The sequence below is a fragment of the Mesoplodon bidens genome, assembly GCF_964165515.1.
Source record: "Mesoplodon bidens genome assembly, chromosome: 4".
Lineage (NCBI taxonomy): Eukaryota > Metazoa > Chordata > Mammalia > Artiodactyla > Ziphiidae > Mesoplodon > Mesoplodon bidens.
This window is the reverse complement of record NC_138160.1, coordinates 100,087,556-100,098,806: the sequence shown is the minus strand read 5'-3', so window position 1 is coordinate 100,098,806 and position 11,251 is coordinate 100,087,556. Positions and strand designations below refer to the sequence as shown.

The 11,251-nt window shown below is 45.8% G+C and overlaps 1 protein-coding gene and 1 long non-coding RNA gene across 3 annotated transcripts in view; one reads left to right on the top strand and one right to left on the bottom strand.

Annotated features, from left to right (window-relative positions):
* Positions 1-1,178, top strand: LOC308615707 (protein FAM170A-like). Its single transcript, XM_081231343.1, has one exon. The coding sequence runs from the start codon at positions 210-212 to the stop codon at positions 900-902; it is 693 nt and encodes a 230-aa protein (XP_081087469.1). The 5' UTR covers positions 1-209; the 3' UTR covers positions 903-1,178.
* Positions 1,179-3,138: 1,960 nt separating this feature from the next.
* Positions 3,139-11,251, bottom strand: part of LOC308615727 — a 48,028-nt gene continuing 39,915 nt past the window's right edge. For both annotated transcript variants that reach the window (XR_014015625.1, XR_014015626.1), the window contains 2 exons: positions 9,210-9,294; positions 3,139-3,773 (listed from right to left, as the gene is read on the bottom strand). This is a non-coding gene — a long non-coding RNA (uncharacterized lncRNA). The remainder of the gene's footprint in view (positions 3,774-9,209; positions 9,295-11,251) is intronic.

The following is an 11,251-nucleotide window of genomic DNA, read 5'->3' as shown; positions in this document are numbered from 1 at the left end:
TCAGCTTCCGGCATGGCCCATGCATGTTATTATGGTTTTAATTTCCTTTTTCAGGAATCCGGAGATCACATCGAGACACTGCCCAGCCTACAGCACCCCTAGCCCAGGATCAGGAAGAAGGAGAGACCGCTCCCCCATCACACTGTGTCTCCTCCTCACCCTCTTCACCCTGTAAGAACAATCTGCACCCAGACAAAGAGGAAAGGGGCATGAAAATACACTACATGCAGGTACAATTGAACAAGGGTGTAGCTGTCTCCTGGAAGACAAAGAAACCCTTGGAGTTGCCTGAAAAGCAGCTGTCGATAGAAGAAGTGATCCTTCCTGAGGATGTGTGCACAGTAGCCACTGACCCCTCTTCTGATGTGTGCACGGAAAGCCTCCTGTCTGACAGTGAGCCCACTGGGGAGGAGAAAGAGTATGAGGAAAGGGCAGAGCCAGGCAGCCCATCAGGGTCACCTGCAGTCCAGGAGACACCCAGGGCCAAGACACCGGACTGGATGGTGACCATGGAGACCGGCTTCAGGTGCATGGCCTGCTGCCGGGTCTTCCCCACCTTGGAGATCCTCCAGCAGCACGTGAAGTTCGGCGTCCTGGAGGGCTTCAGCTGCCGTGTCTTTCATCTCACCATGGCCCAGTGGATGGGCAATGTGGAATCCGAGAGCACCGCTGAGGAGGAGGGCTATGTGGAATCCGAGAGCACCCCTGAGGAGGAGGGCAGTGTGGAACCCAAGACCACCTCTGAGGACGAGGAGGACGAGGAGGACGAGGAAGAAAAGCTAGAAGGCCCCAGCCCGAAGAGACCCTGCAGGCAGGGTCTTTTCTCTCTTTTGAGTTCCACACAGCAACTGAGATTCATGGGACAGAAGATCCTGGAGACGGTGTGGCCTTGGAAGAGGTAAGGCTTGAGGCTGGCAGTCTTCTGAGCCTATGTCACGAGGGCCCAGAGGGGTCTAAGGGAAGGGGCCGCACACATGTGCTGGTTTACCTAATGGCTGTGCAGTTGCATCAACTTGGGACACACCCAGCACTTCCAAAGGAACTGAGCTCTGTTGACTTCAACAAGAAGGTGGAGCCTTTTCCTAGGAGTTTTCTCAGGGTCTGCACGATGGGCCTCAACTCTTAGAGGACGTACCACCAGCAGCTCCTTGTCGGCAGAGAGAGCCAGGACTGGTCTGAAGAGAGGACAGGGGCCCTTGCAGGACAGGAACTTTGAGGTCTGAGAGCCTTGGGCCTGAGCTGAGATCTCACCCTGACCACTGGACCTAGCCTTTTGTGACAAAGGGGAATATGAAAGAGAGTCACGTGGAAATGAGGTCCCCCGAGATATGGAAATGTTCCAGAACCTTCGTCGCGTGGTAGTTGATCTGGAGCCAAGCTCACTGTGGTGTGTGTGGCTCTGAGCATTAAGGCAACGCTGGAGGGTAACCCTGACCAGCAGAGCTTGGAGTGCTGCTTGTCTCTTCCTGTTCTACCTCATTTGTTTTATCCCTTCCAGGGAGAAGAAAGGACCCTCGGGATAGTAGCAGACAGAATGCCATGGTCTGAAGGAGGATGAAGGGACCGGCACTCAGTCTAACATCATATGACAATATGAACATCCTATGCAATAAAGGGCATTTTCCAAACCTTTCCTGGAGGTTTTAGTTAATTACATTTTTCTATCTATGCATCCATCTGTCATCTACATCTGTATCTTTCAAGGTTTGTGAACAAGCTTTCACATAAGCACTAGAGACGTCCGCCAGCATTTTCCAGAAGGAGGCCTGGAAATTGCTGGGGACTCCTCACAAATAGGGAATGGCCACAACCCCTGCCACACAGACTATGCGCGTGGCCCTCCTGACGTACTCCCACTCTCTCTCTGAATTTCCCAAGGTCTGAGATGAGGGTGCTGGCTGGAGGCAATGATCGCGTGCAGGCTGAATCTTCTCCAGATTCTGATTCTCTTCCTGGGCCTATCGTCCTCAAGCACAGTCTCCATGTCCCTGGCCACACTGATCTCTCTCCTTCAGTCCTTCCCTCCCTCCCTCTCCTGCCTCCCAGTGCAGAGAATTCTTTTTTACATTTGAGACGAGATTTATTTTTTGTGCACCGAATTCTCACCTGTTCTACTGTGGCCTCTGTTTTGAACATTCCAAAGCTGAGAATTTTCTTTTTTTCTCCCTCATTTCTGCTGAGTCTTTACCTTCCTAATGCAGTGAACTCAGAGTGCCTAGCTGACTGGAGGGGGAAAAAATCCAGGGAGCAAAGAGAAATAATAAAAAAATATATCAGTTAATTTTTCATAGTGTTATCCAACTATATACTTTGAAACTTTTGGAAGAATATTAGGAATATTCTCTTTATAAAAAACTGAATCATTGGGCTTCCCTGCTGGCGCGGTGGTTATGAATATGCCTGCGAATGCAGGGGACATGGGTTCGAGCCCTGTTCTGGGAAGATCCCACGTGCCACGGAGTAACTAAGCCCGTGCGCCACAACTACTGAGCCTTTGCTCTAGAGCCCGTGTGTCACAACTACTGAGCCCACGTGCCACAACTACGGAAGCCTGCGTGCCTAGAGCCCGTGCTCCGCAACAAGAGAAGCCACTGCAATGAGAAGCCCGTGCACCACAGCCAAGAGTAGCCCCCGCTCACGGCAACTAGAGAACGCCCTCTAGCAGCAACAAAGACCCAATGCAGCCCAAAATAAATTAATTAATTTTTAAAAATTGAATTATTTTCAAGGGGACAATGTATAAAAGTACAATAAAAGTCCCGCTTCATAACCCCCCAACCCCACTCTCAAGATGTAATAGATATGGTGTGATACAATTTATAGTCGTCGTACTACTACTACTCCTCCCACCACAGCCGAAATCCTCTGAGCCCGGTGCAGCAGCTTCCTTTCACAATGCTAGGACCGGCCACAAAACAGATGATAATCCCTTTGCACATTTCAAGGAGCAGCACCAAGGGAACAGTACCTGGGAAATGCCACTGACAGCTCAGAATATCCATGGCATTTCTAGAGCCTCGGCACTGCTCTTGCTCTGGGAATGAAGGTCCAAAAAGCACGTCAGCTAATGTTCATACTTGTAAACAAGCTCCACCTCTGAAACACAATCTACATAGAACCACATATACAAGCCTGCACAATGGATGAAGCCAACGTCTCCTCCATGACTGCCCTTCTGACAACCTTACTGTCTCCTCAACCATAAAAGGTGAACTTCAAACTCACGACCTTGCCTTGTCACCAGAAACATCCAAGCTTGGATCAGTCTTTCTAAGACCAGATATTTGCTCTGTGAACTATTAGAGACTTGTCACATACACAGAAGTAGAACAGGATTATTTCTAACTACCTGGGGATCTGGAGTCTTTCACATTGCTCCTGTTAAAACTCTCAGAACACCAAAACTTTACCTACAAAGGGTTCAAGCTATGACACTCCCAATTTTCACAAACCTCCTCATCTCTTGTGAGTCACATGCAGCCAATTCCAGGAAGTGGAAACATGGTTGTGAGGATGAAACTGACTTTGGGGCTCCCCTTGGATATGGTCTTCCAGACTTACCAAAAGGCCATTAAGAGGACGGTTTACCCCACCTCAGGGAAACCCGAGGCAGTACTTGCAGTCAAGGGCTGGCCATGGCTTCTGAGCTACCTCCAAAAAGAATTTCATACTGTACCTGGATCTGCTGAAGCCATTTCTGACTGTCCGAGAGCCAGCATGTACCGTTCCTGAACTGCCTCCATTGTGGATCATCAGTAGGGCTGTCAGATTTACTAAATAAAAATACAGGATACACAGTTAAACTTGAACTTCACATGAATAGTAAGTCATCACTTTTAGTATAAGTAGATCCTATGTACTATTTGGGGCATACTTATCTTCAAAATGTACTCGTTGTTTTTCTGACATTCATATTTAACTAAACAGCCTATATTTTATCTGTCAACCCTACTCATCAGAAATGATGGAGGCTTATAGAGATCCAAGTGATGCCTCAGAGCATCCTCAGCTTTTATTTCTATGTCCTGGACAGTGAACCCGAGTTTCCCACTCCCATTAATTGGCTATAATGGAGTGTATTCTCCATGTTAGATCTTTTGCTACTTGTCATTGTTATTATCTTCCTCTCACAGCAGTGAGAGGCCCGCATATTGCAAAACAAACTAACAAAAAGGAATAAGCTTGAATAATTCCTCCAAATCTCAGTGGTTTAAAACAACAAAGGTTCATTTCCCGCTCCTTGTACATGCCCATCATGGGCTGCCTAGGAGTTCTGCTCTTCATTTTCCTTATTCCTGCCCCCAGCAGGACAAAGCCACCTCTCTCAGTCATCTTTGTAGACAGAAAGAATTCTGGAGCCTCACACTGGCAGTGTGAGTTCTGGCCCAAAAGTAACACACATCACTTCCACCCAAAATTGTTGACCACAATCTTATTTTTAGGGAAACCACTGCCCAAAACTGCCTGCCCTGACCAGGCCCGATAGTAACCACTTGCACGAGTTATCTTAAAACAGGAGGTCCTGCTAAGGAACGCGGCACTAACCAACTACCACCAACCGGAAGAATTCGGGAAAGGTCAAAAGGAGAGAGGAGACTCCTGTCCATATGTCCTACCAACCTCCCAGAATCCTTCTCGCTGGAACCTATCTTAGCTGAGCAATGTGTGCACCACCAGAAAGGATCCTGAGTCAGAATGACTGGCCGGAGACAACCCAGAAACTAACCCCATTACCATAAAACCTGAGACTGCGAGCCACATGGCAGAGCAGTTCTCCTGGCTTCCCTTCCCCTGCTGCTCTGCACCCGGACACCCCTTCCCAATAAAGTCTGTTGCTTTGTCAGCACGTGTGTCTCCTCAGAAAATTCTTTTCTGAGTGGTAGACAAGAGCCCACCCTTGGGCCCTGGAAGAGGTCCCTCTTCCTGCAACATTATCATGTGTCTCTCCATTTTCTAAACTCCTTAGGCAAAAGTAATTGTGAACAATACTACTGAATAGTACAGAAAACATACAGAAAAATTCTAATCCCTCCCTGTTAAATAGGAGACTTGACAAAACCACCAAGCTATGCATTCACAAAACTGGGTCTAGAACTCACATCTCTTAGGTCATGATTCAGAACCTTTTCCCACTATGCTATATGTTAGGATTTTTACACCAAGACAATGTAGTTGGGTTAATAATGCCTTTCCTTCATTTTTTGTTTTTGTTTTTTTTTTTTTTCATAAATTGATTCAGGAGGGAGGCTTTGGAAGCCCCTAAAACACTTGCCTTAAACTGAAAAGCAACTGGAAAATAATCCCACTGCCTTTTGAAATGTTTGACCTAGTAAAGATTAGATGTCTGGGAGGCTTTTATGTTCTGAATATAAGGAATAAAAAGGAAACAATCTTCCTAAGACTTTAGGAAACAGGCGGAAAAACTCTTGACTCCCACTTTGCTATTTTGATTAGCTCGTTGACACTTCAGTTCTTTGACTAATAGCAGTGGCAACAGCTGGAGTTTAGCCAAGATAAAAGTATATATAATAGGGTGGCGGCCCCTGCAGAACCACATACCACTGTAAATGCTTTAGCTCAATCCTATTTGCTCATAGGTCTGTGCAAAGTAACAAATGGTTCTGAAACATTTATTCCAAATAGCTTTCTTATTACTTTAAAGATAACTTGGCTGCCAAATACTTGCTCCCTGGTGAAAAAGAATGCATATATGGGAGGAGGATTTATGTATCAAGATATGCTGCTTATTTCCCTCCTGCTGATACAACGCACATCTAATGAATTAGAGATAATCTTCCTCTCTTCCCCAAATTGTAGATAAATGAGTATGTCGTTTCTCCCTCCCTTCAATTCATCCTGGTCATAGTTATTTTCTTTAAGAATATTATTCCCCTGCTTAAATCTTAAATGGCTTCCCAATGCGAGAAGAAGAAAACCGAAAATAGTCAACCGAACGTTCAAAGCCCCGTAGGGTTGAAGACCCTGCCGAGTTTTCCAGACTAAGCGTAACACTCACCTTCCCGCCTCCACTCAACTAGGCCAGACTTCCCTCCCTCCATCAGAGGACAGGCGCTTGCTCAACTCATTTCTTTCAAGAGTATGATTTTTCAAAGTACAAATTGTTTTTAAGTTCAATTAAAATCCCACTTTCTACAGGAAGCCCTTCCAGATATCCCAGTGAGAATGGACCACACATTTTCCCAGCATGTTAGTTGTACCTCTGTGATAACTCTTTTCACATCCTTCAGTCGGGCAGACTCTTAATGAATGTGTCTGATTTCCCCCACAACATAGAGTAGGAGCCCTTGGAAAGTAGAGGCCATGATTCCTTATCTCTGGATTTTCCACATCTCCTTGCACTGAGTATGATCCCTAGCAGGACCCTGTGGGCTCCTGGGCACAAAGCCTGTATCGGTGTCCCCCATTTCTTGATTACAGGAAATAGGCTTCATTCAGCCTCCATGACCTTCCCTGAGTTCCAAGGAGCAGGTTCAAACAGTTGCTAATTAGAGAAGGGAGGGGATGCGAGACAAGGGAGGAATAGTCAAAAGAAACACTAGTGCAGCCTTGGGGCAGGGTCTTGGTTCCCCCTTAAGGGATACACATAACAATATCTTTGAGCTGTTTTGCAGATACTGAAACCCCCACTAGGTGGGAGAAGTTAATGGTGTGCTACCCACAAACACGCAGACCCCAGAACCAGTTGGAACCGTAAGGTTGATGATGCTGACACCCACTTACCTCACCACCAACCAATCAGAGAAATGTCCATGAGCTGATCATGCTCTCCTCTTTGAACGATTACTATAAAACTCCTCACTACCCTCTCCAGGTCAGGGACACAGAGTTTTGAGGGCAATCGCCTGCTCTAGCCCCCTTTGCCTGGCAAAGCAATAAAGCTATTCTTTTCTACTTCACCCACAACTCTGTCTTGAGATTTAATTCAGTGTCAGGGTACGGAGGCCGGATTCGGCTTCAAGTATGAGCTCCCCTACTTGCTCCTCTATCCCGCAAAAAAAAACAAAAGCTTAAATAAATCACCAAAGTACTGGATCTTCTTCCTCCCTAGGCAAAACAATGTCCTGACCAGTGGCCTCTCTTCCTTTTCCCCATACCAGCACAGGAATGCCATCTCTGCATTTATGCTTGCCTGTCACCATGTTCATGTAACTGAACAAAAGTGACAGCCCTCGGGCTTCCCTGGTGGCGCAGTGGTTGGGAGTCCGCCTGCCGATGCAGGGGACACGGGTTCGTGCCCCGGTCCGGGAGCATCCCGCATGCCGCGGAGCCGCTGGGCCCGTGAGCCATGGCCGCTGGGCCTGCACGTCCGGAGCCTGTGCTCCGCAACGGGAGAGGCCACAACAGTGAGAGGCCCACGTACCGCAAAAAAAAAAAAAAAAAAAGTCACAGCCCTGTTCATCCCATGTCCTGTGTAATCCACCCAACTCCCTTCGTCTCCATCTAAAACTATTTTTTACACTGCCTAAAATTTAACCATAGAGAATCAGGACTTTGAATGTTTACCCTTCCAAGATTTTTATTAAAATACAAGTAACCTCATGAGAAGTGGTGCCTTAACTTAAACCATCATCAGCCACTGTTTTAGCAAGGACTAGGGGAAAACAGGCTGAGAATTGGGCCATTTTTTAATGGCATTGGAAATGTAGAGACAGGAAGAAGAAGAAATGGTATCTGATCAGGAGGCAGATGTTGGGGAGGTGGTGAAAAAGTACCAAAAATAAATATTCAACTTCCTCATAAATTTGCAACAGACAAAATCTTCCTGAGCTGGTGTCCCTGTGTGAAGCAATGTATTAAGGACATAAGACATAGAGATCCACTGCAAATTAATCATGTTAATAAACTGAGCTGAGACTCACAGAGTTCAAATAACTAGGGTTGAGAAGAATATTCGAAGTTTATTTTTAAAGGAGCCCAGAGATTGAGGTAAAACCCACAGCTGTAAAGAACACCTTTGCATCAAGGACTTAGCTTCTGGGTATGAATTGTAAGTAAGGGAAGCAGCCTTAGAAAGCAGAATCAGATGATTACTGGTGCCTAGGAAAACCTCTGGCCTAAAGAAGTCATCTGAAGTTAGCCCCATCTTCCTCTAAACCCATTCGGTAGGGTTTTGAAAGTCTCTTCCATGAACATAATACACTTGACATGAATTCATGGAAGTAAATGAGGTTAACAGGATCTGACCAACACCTTAGTGTCTCTTCCAAAGGATGGGCAGTGTACCCATAATGAGGAAAGGGATATGAAATGCTCACAAATCCCATGATGAAAATGCCTCTTGGTCTATAAATCATGTTTCCCTGCTCTTCATAGCTCTGAAAAGGATTAGAGAGAAACCTACTCCTGGGTGTGACAACTGGGGTCACTGAAGATTAGATGTTGCCATGAGCCCACAGAGTCTGCCCTGCAGAAAGCAGTAAAATGATCAAACCCCCACTCCTTCTGCTGGAATATTTACTGTTGACACAAGAGTTCAGCTGTAGACTATGAGCAAAAACCTTCTGTCAATCACTTTCAGTCCTTAATTGGATAAAAAGAGCTAGAGGTCTTTCAAAACAGTTGAAGATTGCTACCTGACAGGGAGCTGGGAGTAGTGCAACTGGCATATGGGTAATTTTTAAGGCTACTTTTAAGTGTGAAGCCCTTTGACTGGTTCTCTGTCTCATGGGTGTCCCAAAATTTCCATCTCACTGAAATTTGGAAAAGAATTCAGGTTCTGTCTTTCCCCAGAGAGGGGAGGCAGCCACAAGCTTTACAAACCTAGAGTTTGTACATACAGCGAAGTTAGATTCGCTTACTATTGGAGCCTGACAATACTTGATACCTGATAAAAATCACTGTCAAATAACATTTATAAGAACCCAATTGCATGAGATGGGGTACGATGTTGAGGATCACAAGCAGTTACAGCAAAGGCCTCCAGGTGCCCAGAGTTTAGGGCAAGCAAATGAGTATATAGGAAAGGCAAAATTTTAAAATGGCAGACCAAATTTGAATGGACCAAGTAACTGCTTTGCCATTGTACATTCTTCCTATTCCCCGTCACCCATCCATCTATCCATCCCCCCAAAACATACCACAACCCTAGTGACAAAGGTGGAGGCAAAGCCTGGAAGGACAGTCCACAGGTACTGAGATGCTCAGGGTTGGGAAGGACTTTGATGCTTGTGAAATCCAATCCATGGTACCTTTGAATTTCCTCTGCCATGGCTCCACCAAGTAATTACTTGGCACATGTCCTAGGACCTTCAGGGACTGGGAATCCACCACTTTCTAAAACAACAACAACAAAAAACTCAACATATTTAGGCAGATAAAACATATTTAGGCAGATAGAACAAAAAATTCTTCCTTGTAAGGACAAATCCACTTCCCCAGAGCCTGTGGCTTCTGGTTGCATCTTTTAGGGCCGCAGAGGAAAAAAAAATCAACATTCCTCTTCCACAAGACAATCCTTCTAATATTTGAAGACTGTTATCTCAGCCCTTCAAGTCTTTTCTGCAGCTGCACAGCCCTATTTCCCTAAACGTCCAGATTTCATTTCCACATTGTGATCCAAACTTTCTCCTGAATGTGTGTCCTGGTTGCTTTATATTTATCTTAGTCTACAGTCCCCAGAACTTAACACAGTATTCCAACTAAGGTCTGACCAAGGCAAAGCAGAGTGGGGTTCTTACCTCCCCCACCAGAGATACTTCTCTTAAGACTGGCTTTTTGGTAGCCACATCAAACTGCTAACTCCTACTGAGCTGATACAGCCACTTTAAAGTAGCCAAGTCATACTTCAAAACCATTATTTCTCACCAAGTAATGGAGCTATCTGGGTTATCCAGACCTCTTCTATCCCTCACCCAAAGACCATCCATAAACCTCACCCCACCAACATAAAAGCACAAGAAATGGGTAAAGTTTTCTGTTTTGTACATTCCTTGGAAAAAGCTGAAAATTATTTGATTCGCCCAAGGCTCTTGAAAATACCCCAGGTCAGGGGCTTCCCCGGTGGCGCAGTGGTTGAGAGTACGCCTGCCGATGCAGGGGACACGGGTTCGTGCCCCGGCCCGGGAAGATCCCACATGCCGCGGAGCGGCTGGGCCCGTGAGCCATGGCCGCTGAGCTTGCACGTCCGGAGCCTGTGCTCCGCAACGGGAGAGGTCACAACAGTGAGAGGCCCGCATACCACACACACAAAAAAATACCCGAGGTCAAAAATTGTCATCTCAAAACGTTATGCAACTCGGTGAGCTAATTTCATGAATCTTTAAATCCCATGAAGGATACCTAATACGTTAGACCATTAAGTGGATCCTGCCTAATTAACAGTAAATCCTAGGGGAAAGAGTGCAAGTCTGTCATTAGAGTCACCTGAGTCTGAATCTCAGCCGTATTCATAAAGTGCTGTTGGCCCAGGACAACTTATTCTGAGTCTTGCTTTCCTCCCCTAGAAATGGGGCTAATACATCCATCTTGCCATGGCCTTGTATAAAGTACTTGACACAATGCCTGGCCTGTGGCAGATGGGCAGTAAATGCTATGTTTCCCCTCGCAGCACAGATTATTACAGCTTACACCCCATTTCCCTTAGTAGATTCCTAGCTCTTAGACAAAGGGCCCAGGACTTGCTTGTCTTCACATCCCCCAGACCCTCAACACCAGCGTTAAGTAGACACACATTCCTCTTGAATATAAATGTGAGCATTTGGCTTTAAATTCAGTTGTGTATCATATAGAAATAATTACATTTCTGCTCTGGCCTCTCAGTTTCAAAGGGGTATTTTTTAATTCCCAGGGAATAGCTAAGATTACCTATTATTAAAAAGAAAAAAGATAGACTCTACTCAAGTCTCGGGCAATCGTGTTCAAATGGTGCTCTAAGTCTCGGAGAACAGGTTGACATTGGCATTTCTAATATTCTTAATGTTGACCCAATTTTAAGCTCTATTCCTTTCCTCAGGTAACCGCGTTTCAAGACACAGCCAGAAACAGGAGGGGCAAGACGAGGCTCTGACGGGGAAAGCCAACCTCTGATATATCCAATTTCTGACCTATGGCTCAGTCAGCTCAAGGAAACTTTTGTGGGTCCCCAGTGTCTTCCCAGGGCGACAGACACTCCCACACGGCCTCAACCAGGCTGAGGTAATTGTTACTGTTATGGCTTTAACAATGTGAGTGGGAGAACATGAGAATTCTGAAAGAGATTTATTTACTGCAAAGCATCCCAAATATCTCATTA

Bases quoted from the DNA above. Each gene is read 5' to 3' on its own strand.
- LOC308615707 (XM_081231343.1), top strand. From the start codon at position 210: ATGAAAATACACTACATGCAGGTACAATTGAACAAGGGTGTAGCTGTC.